The 15,524-nt window shown below is 43.9% G+C and overlaps 1 protein-coding gene across 5 annotated transcripts in view; it reads left to right on the top strand.

The window, feature by feature from the left end:
- The first annotated feature begins 6,886 nt into the window (after window positions 1-6,886).
- serf2a (small EDRK-rich factor 2a) overlaps window positions 6,887-15,524 on the top strand; it is a 52,723-nt gene continuing 44,085 nt past the window's right edge. For 4 of the 5 annotated variants that reach the window (XM_048562696.2, XM_048562695.2, XM_048562694.2 and 1 more), the window contains exons 1-3: window positions 6,887-7,022; window positions 13,998-14,106; window positions 15,005-15,094. In XM_048562696.2, the coding sequence (XP_048418653.1) occupies window positions 7,016-7,022; window positions 13,998-14,106; window positions 15,005-15,080 (192 nt within the window). In that variant the 5' untranslated portion in view covers window positions 6,887-7,015 and the 3' untranslated portion in view covers window positions 15,081-15,094. Of the gene's footprint in view, window positions 7,023-13,997; window positions 14,107-15,004; window positions 15,452-15,524 lie in introns of those variants that run through there. The other variant, XM_048562693.2, reaches the window with a different exon arrangement.

Genomic DNA, 15,524 nt, shown 5'->3' with positions numbered 1-15,524 from the left:
CAAACAAAAAGAGTGTTTCAGAAAGCTGACAAGAGATAGAAGAGCTAATAGAAGGGAGGAAACGTGATGAAAATGTGAAGAAAGATGGAGAAAGATGAGAAAGAGAGTAGTGGACAGTGAATGGGGTAGGATAGAAGGCAGACAGGAGCAAAGCAAGTTGAAGAGGCAAAAGAATTGGGTAAGTTGCTGTGTATTAAAATAATATTGGCTCCTACTTTTTTTTAAATGCAATTAATCACTCTTGTATCCTCCCTTTCCCTTCTCTCCTCTTCTCTTTTCACATCCCTCCTTCTCTCCATCCTGTTCAATCTTCTCCTCCACCTCTCTTTTCGTTCCTCTTTTCTTCTTTCTGGTTCATTTCCAGCCCTTTCCCTCTCCCTCTGAGACCCTACCTTCCTTCCTTTGCTTTTCACCAATGATTTCTTGTGAAAAAGCGTTGAGATGTATTTTGTTATTTGAGACTGTGGATTCTAAAGTAGAGATAAATTGGATTTGGTTTTCAGTTCTATGAAGGTGATGTTTTGAGGGAACTAATTAATTTTCAGTAGTGGGTCAAAGCAGCATTTCCAAGAAATCATGCGACTTAAGCTAAAAGATCAGAATATCTAGCCGGAGAGATATTTTGCTGAAATTCAGCTGTTACGACAAAACACCAAGATAGGCCTGAGCTGGAAGCAGGTTCAGTTCAGAAGAAAAGATTCATCCCAACAAGTGTGCTGTTTAGCAGTCAAAACGTAGATAAAGGAGTTTGAACAAACCTTTATTTTGTTTGAGTTCAATGAGAGAAATCAGCCATTCAGCCTGTGTCTGTGTGACGTGGGGATTGCTGTAATGGAGGGTGGTGAATATGCAGAAACTGACTGAAAGGATGAACACAGCAGGCCAAGCAGCATCTCAGGAGCACAAAAGCTGACGTCTCGGGCCCGGACCCTTCATCAGAGAGGGGGATGGGGAGAGGGTTCTGAAATAAATAGGGAGAGAGGGGGAGGCGGACCGAAGATGGACAGAGGAGAAGATAGGTGGAGAGGAGCGTATAGGTGGGGAGGTGGGGAGGGGATAGGTCAGTCCGGGGAGGATGGACAGGTCAAGGAGGCGGGGTGAGGTTAGTAGGTGGGAAACTCGTCCTCACCCTCAACAACTTCTCTTTTGATTCCTCTCACTTCCTACAGACAAAGGGGGTGGCCATGGGTACCTGCAGGGGCCCAAGCTATGCCTGCCTCTTTGTAGGTTATGTGGAACAGTCCCTCTTCCACACCTACACTGGCCCCAAACCCCACCTCTTCCTCCGTTACATTGATGACTATATTGGCGCCGCCTCTTGCTCCCAAGAGGTGCTCGAACAGTTCATCCACTTCACCAACACCTTCCACCCCAACCTCAAGTTCACCTGGGCCATCTCCAACACATCCCTCACCTTCCTGGACCTCTCTGTCTCCATCTCAGGCAATCAGCTAAAAACTGATGTCTATTTCAAGGCCACCGACTCCCACAGCCACCTAGAATACACCTCCTCCAACCCACCCTCCTGCAAAAATTCCATCCCCTATTCCCAATTCCTTCGCCTCTGTCGCATGTGCTCCCAGGATGAGGCATTCCACTCCTGCACATCCCAGACGTCCGCGTTCTTCAAGGACCGCAACTTGCCTCCCGCAGTGGTCAAGAACGCCCTTGACCATGTCTCCCGCATTTCACGCATCCCCCACACCCCACCCACGCAATAACCGCCCTAAGAGAATCCCCCCTATCCTCACATACAACCCCACCAACCTCTGGATACAACGCATCATCCTCCGACACTTCCGCCATCTACAATCCGACCCCACCACCCAAGACATTTTTCCCACCCTACCCTTGTCTGCCTTCCGGAGAGACCACTCTCTCCGTGACTCCCTTGTCCGCTCCACACTCCCCTCCAACCCCACCACACCCGGCACCTTCCCCTGCAACCGCAGGAAGTGCTACACTTGCCCCCACACCTCCGCCCTCACCCCCATCCCAGGCCCCAAGATGACATTCCATATTAAGCAGATGTTCACCTGCACATCTGTCAATGTGGTATACTGTATCCGTTGTACCGGGTGTGGCTTCCTCTACATTGCGGAAACCAAGTAGAGGCTTGGGGACCGCTTTGCAGAACACCTCCGCTCAGTTCGCAATAAACAATTGCACCTCCCAGTTGCGAACCATTTTAATTCCCCCTCCCATTCCTCAGACGACATGTCCATCATGGGCCTCCTGCAGTGCCACAATGATGCCACCCGAAGGTTGCAGGAACAGCAACTCATATTCCGCTTGGGAACCCTGCAGTCCAATGGTATCAATGTGGGCTTCACAAGCTTCAAAATCTCCCCTTCCCCCACTGCATCCCAAAACCAGCCCAGCTCGCCCCGCTCCCTCACCTGTTCTTCCTCTCACCTATCCCCTCTGCCCACCTTAAGCCGCACCTCCATTTCCCACCTACGAACCTCATCCCGCCTCCTTGACCTCCCCGGACTGACCTATCCCCTCCCTACCTCCCCACCTATACTCTCCTCTCCACCTAGCTTCTCCTCTATCCATCTTCGGTCCACCTCCCCCTCTCTCCCTATTTATTCCAGAACCCTCTCCCCATCCCCATCTCTGATGAAGGGTCTAGGCCCGAAACGTCAGCTTTTGTGCTCCTGAGATGCTGCTGGGCCTGCTGTGTTCATCCAGCTTCACACTTTGTTACCTTGGATTCTCCAGCATCTGCAGTTCCCATTATCACTGACTGAAAGGAAATGCTTGCATCCTCATCAGTTAACTATGACATGTTAGGGTGAAGACACTGCTAATCTGTTTTAAATGGGTACACTCACCATAACAGAGTGCAGCATTGGTTCAAAACTACTCATTCTTAAGAAGAGGCTGAGGAGCTAGGACCTATATTCTAGAACATAAGAGCAGAATTAGACCATTTGGCCCAACACACTCTGCTCTGCTATTTGCTCCTGGCTGAAATATTTCTCAACCCCATTCTCTTGCCTCCTCCCCACAATCTTTGATCCGCTTACTAATCATGAACGTATCTAAGTTTGTCTTAAATACAGTCATTGACTTGGCCTCCACAGTCTTCTGTGGCAATGTGCTCCATAGGTTCACCACCTTCTGGCTGAAGAAATTCCTCCACATTTCAGTTCTAAAGAGTCATCCCTTCACTCCAAGGTTGTGCCCTCAAGTTTTAGTCTCTCCAACCACTGAACATATTTTCTCCATGTCCACTGTATCCTGACCTCTCAGTATTCTGTAAGTTTCAATCAGATCCCACCTCATCCTTCAAAACTCCACTGAATAAAGAGATCTCAACTTCTCCTCATATGACAAGCCCTTCATTCCTAGAATCATTCTTGTACACCTCCTTCAAGGCCAACTATCCTTAGATACAGGGCCCAAAACTGCTCACAATATTCCAAATACGATCTGACCAGAGCCTTAAATAGCCTCAGCTGTCCATCATGCTCTTATATTTTAGCCCTCGTGAAATAAATGCTAACACTGAATGTGCCTTCCTAACTGCCAACTGAACATCCATGATAAACTTAAGAGAATCCTGAACGAGGACTCGGAAGTCCCGTTATGCACAGATTTCTGAAACTTTCCCCATTTTAGAAAATAGTCTGCGCCTTTATTCCTCCAACCAAAATGCACAACGTCACACTTTCTCATATTGTATTCCATCTGCCACTGCTTTGCCCACTCTCCTAATTTGGCCAAGTCCTTCTGCAGTCTCCCTGCCTCCTCAACACTACCTGTCTCTCCTGTCTTTGTCTCATTTGTAAGAAAACGCCTCAGTTCCTTTTTCCGGATCATCAATGTTTAACGTGAAGAATTGTGGTTCCGACACTGACCACTGCGGAAATCCACTAGTCTCCAACTGCCATCTCTAAACATATCCTTTTATCCCCACTCTCTGCCTTCTGCCAATCAGCCAATCCTCTATCCATGCCAGTACTTTGTTTCTAATGGGCTCTTATCTTAAATGGCAGCCTCCTTAGTGGTACCTTGTGAAAGGCCTTCTGGAAATCCAAATAGATCACATCCATTGCTCTCTTTTCTTGAGCCTCTTCTGAGTTTAGCAGAATTAGACATGACGTAGAAAGTTTTTTTCCCTGGACTGTTTAGTCCAGGACCAGGGGACACAGATTCAGCATTGAAGGCTGGAGTTTAAGTCCCATTAATCCAGTGGTATGTAATAATATCTCTGAAAATATCCTAAAAAGACACCATTTAAAATGAACATAAGGACGAACCACTTCAAGCAGAGGATGGTATTTTGAATTTTCTAACTCAGACAGCTATGGAAGCTCACTCAATAAGTGGGTTCAAAGCAAAAATTGACAGATTTCTAATTACTGATGACACCAAGGAATGTGAGGATAGAGCATGAATATTGTTTTGAAGGAAATAATCAGCCATGATCTAGAATGGCACAACAGGCTTGAGCAGTTGAATAGCATTTGCCTACTCCCATATTTTTAAATGTCTGGTAAATACCTTAATGGGATTAGCTGCTTACATGCTTGCTGACATCACTGATGCATGCCACTTGGTTTCAGATTAAAGTAAGAAATGGGAAACTCAGAACAGGCACTGTAGGATATTTGTGAGCTGCTTTCTTTTGGCAGAGATAACAAGGTGTAGAGCTGGATGAACACAGCAGGCCAGGCAGCATCAGAGGAGCAGAAAGGCTGACATTTCGGCCCTAGACCCTTCTTCAGAAATGGGTGAGGGGAAGGGGATTCTGAAATAAATCGGGAGACAGGGGTAGGTGGATAGAAGATGCACAGAGGAGAAGATAGCTGGATGGGAGACAGACAGGTCAAAGAGGCGGGGATGGATCAGTAAAGGTGAGTGTAGGTTGGGAGGTAGGGAGGAGATAGATCAGTCCAGGGAGGATGGACAGGTCAAGGGGGCAGGGTGAAGTTAGTAGGTAGGAGATGGGGGTGGGACTTGAGGTGGGAGGATAGGATAGGTAGGAGGAAGGACAGGTCAGGGAGGCGGGGATGAGCTGGGCTGGTTTTGGAATGCGGTTGCAGGAGGGGAGATTTTGAAGCTTGTGAAGTCCACATTGATACCATTGGGCTGCAGGGTTCCCAAGCAGAATATGAGCTGCTGTTCCTGCAACCTTCGGGTAGCATCATTGTGGCCCTGCAGGTGGCCCAGGATGGACATGTCATCTAAGGAATGGGAAGGGGATTTGAAATGGTTCGTGACTGGGAGGTGCAGTTGTTTAGTGCGAACTGGGTGTAGGTGTTCTGCAAAGCAGTTCTCAAGGCTCCACTTGGTTTCCCCAATGAAGAGGAGGCCACAACGGGAACAGCGGATACAGTTTACCATATTAGCAGATGTGCAGGTGAACATCTGCTTGATTTGCAAAGTCTTCTTGGGGCCAGGGATGGGGTTGAGTGGGGAGGTGTAGGGGCAGATGTAGCACTTACTGCATTTACAGGGGAAGGTGCTGGGTGAGATGGGGCTGGAGGGGAGTGTGGAACAGACAAGCGAGTTGCAGAGAGAGTGGCCCCTCTGGAAAGCAGATAAGGGTGGGGAGGGAAAAATGTCCTTGGTGGTGGGGTCAGATTGCAGATGGTGGAAGTGTCAGTGGATGATGCGTTGGATCCAGAGGTTGGTGTGGTGGTATGTGAAGATGAGGGGAATTCTGTTTTGGTTGTTATTGGGGAAAGGGGGTGTGAGGGATAAGTTGTGGGAAATGCGAGAGACCCGGTTGAGGGCGTTCTCGACCACTGAGGTGGGAAGTTGCTGTCCTTGAAAAACAAGGACGTCTGAGATGTATGGGAGTGGAATGTCTCATCCTGGGACAAATGCGACTGAGGCAAAGGAATTGGGAATAGGGGATGGAATTTTTGCAAGAAGGTGGGTGGGAGGAGCTGTATTCTAGGTAGCTGTGGGAGTCGGTGGGCTTGAAATGGATATCAGTTTCTAGGTGGTTGCCAGAGATGGAGATAGAGAGGTCCAGGCAGGAGAGAGAGGTGTTAGAGATGGTCCAGGTGAACTTAAGGTTGAGGTGGAAGGTGTTGGTGAAGTGGATGAACTGTTTGAGCTCCTCGTGCGAGCACGAGGTGTTGCCGATATAGTCATCAATGTAATGGAGGAAGAGGTGGGGTTTAGGGCTAGTGTAGGTCTGGAAAAGGGATTGTTCCATGTAATCTACAAAGGGGCAGGCTTTCTTTGCCACTGAATGCAAAATCCAGCCTGGTGTGTGCGATAATTTTTGACTTCCTGTGATAAGTATTTTTTCTCTTCTATCCATTTTTCCATTATAGATTCCTAAGTTTCCTATCCTCTGTCTTAGGGTCTGTTAATTGTTTTGTCAATCCTTGCTTGAGCCTGAGCTTGATCCTCAATGCGTATTACGCATTGCATATTCATACATTTTCTGCTTCATCCCACTCTTCATCTCATCATCAATCATGGAATGGTGTATGTGTCAGCACTAAAATTCCATCAACCATTCAGTGGAGGGACACTGAAGCAGGTGGATGACCAGAGGGATTTTTCTGGGGAAGAATAAAGAAGTTGAAATACAAAATTCTCTGAAAATTGAAAGCATCCAGCTCATGTAACGATTAAAGTACGAGCATTTTCCAAGGAGGAGCACTGCAGATAGATCCAAATAATTGTATCAGTTAACAATCTTTTGCCAGTGCATCATAAGTCAGTTGTGAAAGTTACCAGGGTTTGGTTAACGGTCCAAAAAAGACAAGGGCCCAATGGGTAAAGGCTCAAATCCCCTCCCCCACGTGAGATCCTCTCGCAACCGTGCATGTTGTGGTGTGACGACACGTGATTGACAGCGTACCAGCCATTCAGGAAGTAGGAACTGACGGTAGTAGCTAATCAGGAGGTGGTGGGCGGGGTTGAAAGCAGTTCATCAGGTTTGGTCGTCTGCCCGCGGCGGTTAGCAGGCGGCAGCGGATTCGGCTGTGGCGGCGGCGGCGACGGCAGCAGCAGGGGGTGGGAGATTAAACAAAAGGACAGGATGACCCGTGAGTAGCGGTGAGAGAGATACGGTGCCCGCCTCTCTCTTTTCCGTCTCCATGAAACGACGGGTTCGGAGCTGAATTGTCGACCGGCGAGGTTTAAGGAGGGAGGGGTTGCGAGCGTTGCCTTTCTGAGGCCTAGGCCCCGATCGACGGGTTCGCCCTTGGAGCGAGAGGCACGGGGTGGTGGGCGGTGAGGGCTGATAGGCCCCTGGTTTGCCACTCCTCACCCTTTTCTGTTTGCTTTTCGTTGTCTGAGAGCGGCCTGCTCCTGAGTACAGGCACCTGGACCTGGCCCCTCCTCTCTCCCTGCCACGTCCGCACTCCGGGAATTTTCGTCGGCTCAAAATAAATCGGCAGGCAGCCGTTAAAGGGTAGGGGGCGGGATGACCCTCCTGCAGCTTGAGGGAAATGGAACCGCAGCTCCCTAGTAACAGACGGAGGATCGGCCTCGGCCCTGACTCTTGAGTGAAAGCACCGAAAGTAGCGAAAGTGAGGAGGTATGGTAGCTCAGTGGCTAGATCTGCTGCCTCACAGCCCTAGAGACCCGGGGTAATGTGAACTGCAGATGCTGGAGAATCCAAGATAATAAAAGTGTGGAACTGGATGAACACAGAGCCCAGCAGCATTTTAGGAGCACAATAGCTGACTTTTCGGCCATAGAGGCCCCTAGGCCCGAAACGTCAGCTTTTGTGCTTCTAAGATGCTGCTTGGCCTGCTGTGTTCATCCAGTTCCACACTTGGTTACCCACGGACCCGGGCTTGTTTGTAGCCTCGGGCGACTGTCTGCACATTATCCCCGTGACACTGTGGGTTTCCTCCCACAATACAAAAATGTGCAGGTTAAGTGGATTTGCCGTGCTAAATTGCCCATAGTGTCCAGTTGGTATGCAGGCTAGGTGGGTTGGCCATGTGAAATACAGGGTTACAGGGATATTGTAGGAGGTGATATGTTGTTTAGAGGGTTGGTGTGGACTTGGGTTGAATGGCCTCCTTCTACATGTAGCAGTTGTGGTGTGAGCAAGAGGAGGCTATTCAGTCCCTTTAAACTGTTCCATCCTTCACTAGAATCTCAGAACACACGTAATTAGAGTGGGCCCTTTGACCCTACTTTGCTGTTCAATTAGGTAGTCAGATTGTTGATGTCGGCTGTGCCTTCCCATTTGTCTCAATGTTTTTTATGTTCAAATATCTGTTAAGATCTTTGTGTACAGGATTTGGTGTTTTAAATTCGCTTGTATGAAAACCTGACTGTCTCAAGCTGCTGTTGATAATTCCTCATTACATGAGGAAAATAGTTGGCTTTTTTTGGGTCGAGTGCTGCATTGACTGTGCTGGCTTGTTATTGGCTTTGCAGTCTGCCTTCTGGGCTCAGTGACTTGAGCCACCCGGTCTGGCTCAGCCACATCCAAACTGTCTGATGATTAGGTCCAAAAATCAAGAGTGGGTTTACTGACGACTGGTTTTGAGATACCTGTTCAGTGACTGAAAGTTCGCAGCCCTTTGGGAAGAGATTCTCCCATTTGAAATTCTTCAGCTCTCTTTGTCTGTTGCCCCATACACTATGCTAACCTTGTCTGATACAAATCTCTTGTGGCTTGTAAAGCCATTGCAACATTGAGCTAATTTCTCTCAAAAAAGCCATTCTTGTCTGGTTGGAGTTGGTAAATGGGTTTGGGGGGATCGGCAGAAGAATACTTTCTGAATTTCTTTTTTGCTTGCCTGGCTGTCAGTTGATGATTTCCCCCATAAGTTGAGGAATTTCTGTCCAAAACAATTATCAGTTAAACTCCTTGATTTAACACATGCACTGTGAAAAGTATTGTTTTGCTTGCTAACAAGACAAATCATACCTTGCATAAGTGCATTATGGTAATAGAAAAAAACATACTAGTGGTATAGCTACAGAGAAAGATCAGCTCAAAAATGTGAAAGGTCTGTTTGTAAGTCAGATAAGTGGGGAAGATTCAGTTCTTAAAGCTGTTGGTAAGTTTGTTCAAACTTTTGTATCTTCTGCCCAATGGAAGAGGATCGATGAGAGTCTAACTGGTGGGAGGGGTCTTTGATTATGTTGGCTACTTTCTCTTCCAGTTTTATGGGGTTCTTGTCATACTTCTGTATCTACTGTTTAACCCATTAAGCCTGTTGTGTTCTTGGTTTGTTATTTTTTTCTTTCATGAAATCTAGGTGCTGCTGGTTATGTGAGCACTTATTGCCCATAACCTTGAAGAGGCTGGTAGGCCAGCCATTGAATTACAATAGTTTGTTTGGTGCACCATAGCATTGTGGGGAAGTCCTTACAAGATTTTGACCTAGTGATATTTAAGAGGTAGTAATGTTCCAAGATTGGATAGTATTGCTTGGAGGGAATTTGTAGTTCATGGTGGTATCCTTTCAGATGTTGAAGGAAAATTCTTAGATAGTTATATTGCATCTTGTAGATGGTACACACTACAGCAACTTGCCTAAATGGTGGTTGGATTGAATGTGGAAAATGGGTGGAATTCCATCAAGAAGATTGCTTTTTGTTTTGGATGGTTTCAAGCTTGGTTTATCAGAGATGTAGAAATTGGAGAATATTCCATCACACTCCTGATGTGGGTCTTGTAGATTGTGGACAGACTTTGAAGAGTTGGGAGGTGTTACTGGAAACCTTCCAGAATCTATCCTGTTTTTGTAGTCAAAATGTATATGGCTGGTTTCACTCCAGTGATAGTATCTGTGGATGTTGATAAGAGCTGATTCAGCAAACGGTAATGCAAGTGACCGTCCAGCTGTAGTTGATCTCATTGAGAACTGTCATTTCTTTGTATTTAAGTGGTACACCTGTAATTTGGCACTTATCAGCTGAAGTCTAATGGTTGCCCACATCATGTTGCTTGTTATATGAACTGCTACAGTTAGAGGCGGGGGTGATGAGTTTTGAGACCGAGGCTTGAACTGGTGTAATTTAGAGTTTAGACAATTGATTTTCAGGATCAATCCGTTAGGCTGTTGGAGGATGCTTGTAAATTGTAGTTAAAATTTAACCAAATTGGGCACCATTGTTCACTCTGTATGAAAGGGCTGCAGCTGAAGCTTTGCCCTACATGAATGTTTTGAGCCTGTGACTTTTGATTGGTAATGTTATACAAATAGTTGCATCTCCCAGTCTGCATCTATACAACTCAAATATCTCCAGTTAGAGATTACAGGAGGCAGAGCCAATTTTTCACTTGAGCCCACATGAATTTCTCATTTCAGATAGTCACGCGGTTCAACTGAGTTTTGGAAAGGGATATTCTAATGTAGCACAAATAACTGTTCTTGGAACTTACCATTCAATGTTAATATTTTGCTTTGCAGTTTCATTTTAGAATGAATTGTTCACTTCTCTTTGACAGAAGCAAAACTGCAATATAGTTTTTTCAGTCTAAAAGCTTTTAGAAATTGTTTAGTACTGGACCATTATTCAATATCTGATCACTGACACGGCATTTTGAAAGCAATAAAATAATACTTCAGTATAAACATTTAAAATGAAAGCAACTGGTTGACGTGGAAGCATTTCTATATCTACTAGTATGTAGTTCTGTTTGTGGCCTCCTTTCAGTTTTTCAACTTATTATTCAGACATGGAATAACAAGCAATATGAACTTCGGGGTGTCTGTACTAGATTCCATTTTCCTCAACCTTTGTAAGCGATTTGCTTTTAAAGAAATAGACTTTGGGGAGGGTACTTGTTAATTTTTTTTTGTACTGACCCAAACTTTCAATCTTCTAAAAATCTGTCATTGGTCACGTCATGCATACTATCACTTCATGTCATCTTAGAATTCTTGGTTTCACCTTGAACATAATTGTAACAATTGGTGTTTTTCCTTTTGGGGTAAGTGAGTGACAATGATATACAATCCACATGCTGTTTAGTGCCCTTTGCCATGATGAACTAAGACCTCCAAAGACCTTCCTTCTGCAGTAGATTGGATTTTTATAGGAGACTAGAATAATTTTAATGCTGCCTACTCTGGTAAACGTCTGACAAAACAGGTGTGCTAAAACTTAATTGGAACTTGTTTTGAAACTTAATCTGATTTTTTTCAATGTTTTTGTAAATTTTATCATCATCCAATGGGACTGGCTGAGCACTTTCTTCTACTGGCTACAAATCTCCAATGTGTTTTAAAATGTGATTTAATTTGCTTTGTTCTGAAACCTTCCATTTTCTTCCGTGTATTCCATGGGTTTAGATTTACTGGTTATCTATCTTACAATGTGAAAAAACACTCCTGTGAATGCACTATCCTTGTAAGTTCACAAGGATCTGAACTCAGTGACCATTGGCATTTTTGTTGCTGTTTCTGATTTGAGTAATAAATACTAAAACTTGTTAAATTGTCCTTAAGAGTGAGTGACTGAAACTGAAGTTCCTTACTCTGTCAATTGCATTACATCCGCTTGTCTCTTGGCAATAAGTATGGGAGCATGTTTCCTAACAGTGCCTAATGCTCCTTTTTGAAGTTGAGTAAGAGCAGTTTTTAAAAAGCCTCAGGTTGAATTAAATTCTTTGATTACACTTGAGGTCCAAGAGTCAGGTCTTTCCTCCCAATCAAAAAGCTGCATGTATTTTGTTAGTGTTGCAAGCCATCCAAGTATCTACCTAACCTGTGAATATGCCCAAACTGTATGGGCATAACTTCCAATTTTTAAGTTTGCTGTTTTCTTTTAATTGGACTTGAAAATCTCTTGCTTATTAGAACACGTTGAAGGATTTGCCTGCAATCTGAGTAGCTTTTCAGTTTCATTCGGACCTGTCTACTGTTAAAAATGCACAGGAGGAAATGCCAAGTGGCCCTTTTTTAGAAGTTATTAAAAAGACTTAAATTGCAATAAAGACAATTGAGTTTGTTGCAATGGCAGAAAATGTCTAGCAAATGATATTGAATGTCTGCAGTTTAAACCAATGAGTAATTTGTGAAAAATCCATGATTTATAAGCAGAAGGAGTGGAATGCAGAGTAGTCTTTCAAAGAACCTTTACGGACATAATGGGTGTAATGACCTAATTCTGTGTTGGAATACTATGAATAGCTACACCTTTGACAGGAGAAAGGTGTCATGATGGTAACCTGGGGAGGCAAAATGAAGTTGGTAACCAAAAGAACTGCGGATGCTGTAAATCAGAAACAAACAGATTGCTGGAAAAGCTTGGCAGGTCTGGCAGCATCTGTGGAGACGAATCAGTTAATGTTTCACATCGAAAGACCCTTGCTCAGAACTCAAGGCACTGAAGAAGGATCAGTTGACCTGAAACATTAACTGATTTCTCTCCACAGATGCTGCCAGATTTGCTGAGCTTTTCCAGCCACTTGCTGTTTTCTAACTGAGGCAAGTACAAGGTGCAGATCAGAGCTCCATTTAACTTGTAAGATCTGATCTGTCTGACAGACCACTTGCAGAATAGAGAACTGCCAATGATTATCTGGTGGCAGTAACTTATTAACATTACAGCACTCTAGCTCTGGGAGTTGTGGGCTAGATTTTGGAGTTAGCAAAAACTGCAGGTGCTGGAGGAACAGGAAAGAGCAGAGAAACAGGAAACTTGACATTTTGGGTCAGGACTCTCCTTCAGAAATTTCTTAAGGGTCCTGACCTGAAACATCAGCTTTCCTGCTCCTCGTGGGCCAGGTTTTCCTGGTTTTTCTTTTTGAAAACTGGAATGCTACATTCAAGACCATTATGCTTAAGTCTGTCTGAGAAATGCAGAGCCATAATTCTGTTCTGACAGTTGTTATATAGTGCAGAACTGTTAAAAAAGCAAACTGCAACACTGTTTTGAAGCACCCAGCTGTCACTTTATGAAATTTATAGCTCCCTACAGCCACTTGTGTAACAGTTGTCAGAGTAAGTATATTTTGAGTGAGTGGGGCAGTGGTAGTATCCTGGCTTCTGAGCCAGGAAGCTCAAAACCCATCTGTTCCAGAGACATACAATAACATCTCATCAAGTTGTTTGGAAATTTCTACAGTAGAAAGATAATCCTCTGAATCAGAAGACCTGCTCCAGATGTACTGTAACACATTTTGAAAGTGTTGATTTTTTAAAAAAATTGTCTAAGTTTAATGTGTGTGTTGTAGGGCGCTTTAAGAGTAGGTGCTAGCTAGGTTGGAGATAGAATTTTGTGGAAACAAGCAAGGTCCAAGGAGGCCAGATGAGTGAATGTTTAGGGGAACTCTGGATGAACAGAAAAGCTCATCTGGTGAGGATGGATCTGTGATTTGATTAGGTCAGGCATGGGGTGGGAGTTTGGATTGGGTCTGCTGGTTGAGCCTAGTGGGACAGGGTCGGGCCCGGCAGCACCAATGCTTGGACCAGAGGCTGCGGCTATGGGATCTATCTAATAGTTACTTGGTTTTAAGACTACCTTTTCCTGAGTGTTTTGCTTAATTTCATTGTAAAAATTTGAATGCAGATTTTGAGAATTTGTCTAACAGAAAATTCCTTGAGTCTGCTACAGTGGGAATTCTGCAGGGTGCTTATTTTGTTTTTAATTCTACATTGAGTGAATTAGTAATTATTTTTCTGTGCAAGATGACAAATTGTCTCAACCATTAATTCCTGTAAATTTAGGAATGCCTTGCTCAAATTAATTGGAGGTAAGCAGCATCTAGACATCTGCATGTTTTCCTGTTTCCAATACAAACCTCAAGTGTAATAATTCCACTAAACAGTGGATGGTGTGGTAGATAACCTGTCTAGGGATTATCTCAATGAATTTATGGTTATGCCTTTCTACTAAGTGACTTAAATCTCCAATGGAAGAGTGAGGAAAAAGGCTGAGATCAATTTTCTTAACCTTTCTCTCTGGAAACTTGTGTATTTTTGACTGGGTCACAACCTTAATTCATGATTTATAGAAGCTTACACTTTTTAAATAGGGTATTGTGATGCAGAAGGCCTGATCAAACTGAGGGAGTCACCGTTGACTTTTTCTCTTCCCAGGTGGTAATCAACGAGAACTTGCTCGTCAGAAAAATGCAAAAAAATCAAATGAGCAAAGTAAACGGAAAAGAAAGGATGATGGTTTATCTGCTGCAGCCAGAAAGCAGAGGTAAACCAAACAGTGTCAACCATAAAACAGCCAACAGATAATCTGGAACCAAAATATTGCAATTTGCTGAGCAAGTCAAGTATATGTATTTTTGTCAAAAACTTTGTTTTAGTGGGGCGTTGGGTAGAGACACAAACAATGGGCATTATTAAAAATATATATAATGGGCTAGTTCGCATCTGGTTAACATTGGAACTCTGTATCCTCTCCAAACTAGATGTAGGTGGGGCTGAATATAATTTGGTGAAATAGGAAAAGCTTGTTGATTACTGTAACAAAAAAATTCATGCATTTGGTAACTTATAAAAACTTACACTTCTGAAAAACTGACAGTCTGTACTACATTGTATTTTTTTAATTCATGGGATGTAGGCATTGCTGGCTGGGCCAGCATTTATTGCCCATCCCTAGCTGCCCTTGAAAAGGTGGTGGTGGGTTGCTGCCTCGAACCATTGCAGTCAATTCATCTGCTGTAGTTAGACCCACAATGTCATTTAAGGAGGGATTTTGATCCAGTGTCAACTGAAGAAATGATATTTCCAAGTCAAGATTGTGTGGGCTGGAGGAGAACTTGGAAAGGGATGCTCTTCCCAAGTTTCTGCTGCCTTCATCCTTCTAAATTGAAGTGATTATGGATTTGGAAAGTGCTATATAAGGAGCTGTGTAAAGAACTATTTATGGCTTATTTCAACTGTGACATCCCTAGACCAGACCCCAAAGGGATCCCACTTTTGCACCAGCATTAATTTCTCTATATGGAGAGTCTAAATTTATGACCATTATCTTTTGTGAGTCATGTATTCTAGGGTGGATATACAAGATAAAACAAAATATTATCCAGGAATACATTCAAATCAAATATTGGAAATGTGATGGTGTACAATTTGTATTCTTGCAGGGATGCTGAAATAATGCAGCAGAAACAAAGAGCAAACACAAATTCTGCAGGAGCTAATGCAGGAACTTCAAATTAACGCCCACACCCATGGTACGCTACCTAACTATGCTGGATGGGTACATCTAATGAGCAACGCGGCTTTGTCTTCAAATATTGAACATATTTAAAACATTGGGTTCTGATACTTCAGAAAATTGCATTGCTGTACCTTTCTGTAGATTATGCCATGTTTAATGCAAAGGAACGTGTCTTGCTTGTAGAATTGGTACTGATGCAGTATTAGACCTTGTGCTGTAAAGGTGCACTTTTTTGCATGAGCATAATACGAGAGGTATTTCCAGTTTAAGCAGAAAGTATGCTTGCATTTGGATTTGTGACCAGCCTTGTATTTTTGTATCAACGCTAACCCTTTAAATTCTGTTTTAATAAAGACAGCATTTAAGTTGACCAAGCTGGATTTAGCTGCTTGTCTTTAAATTGTCACTAAAGCTTCGCCATTCTTAAAACATTTTTATTTTAT

Source organism: Stegostoma tigrinum, chromosome 33, assembly GCF_030684315.1.
Source record: "Stegostoma tigrinum isolate sSteTig4 chromosome 33, sSteTig4.hap1, whole genome shotgun sequence".
Classification (NCBI taxonomy): Eukaryota; Metazoa; Chordata; class Chondrichthyes; order Orectolobiformes; family Stegostomatidae; genus Stegostoma; species Stegostoma tigrinum.
The sequence above is the reverse complement of the archived record's forward strand: the minus strand, read 5'-3'. Positions and strand labels throughout refer to the sequence as shown.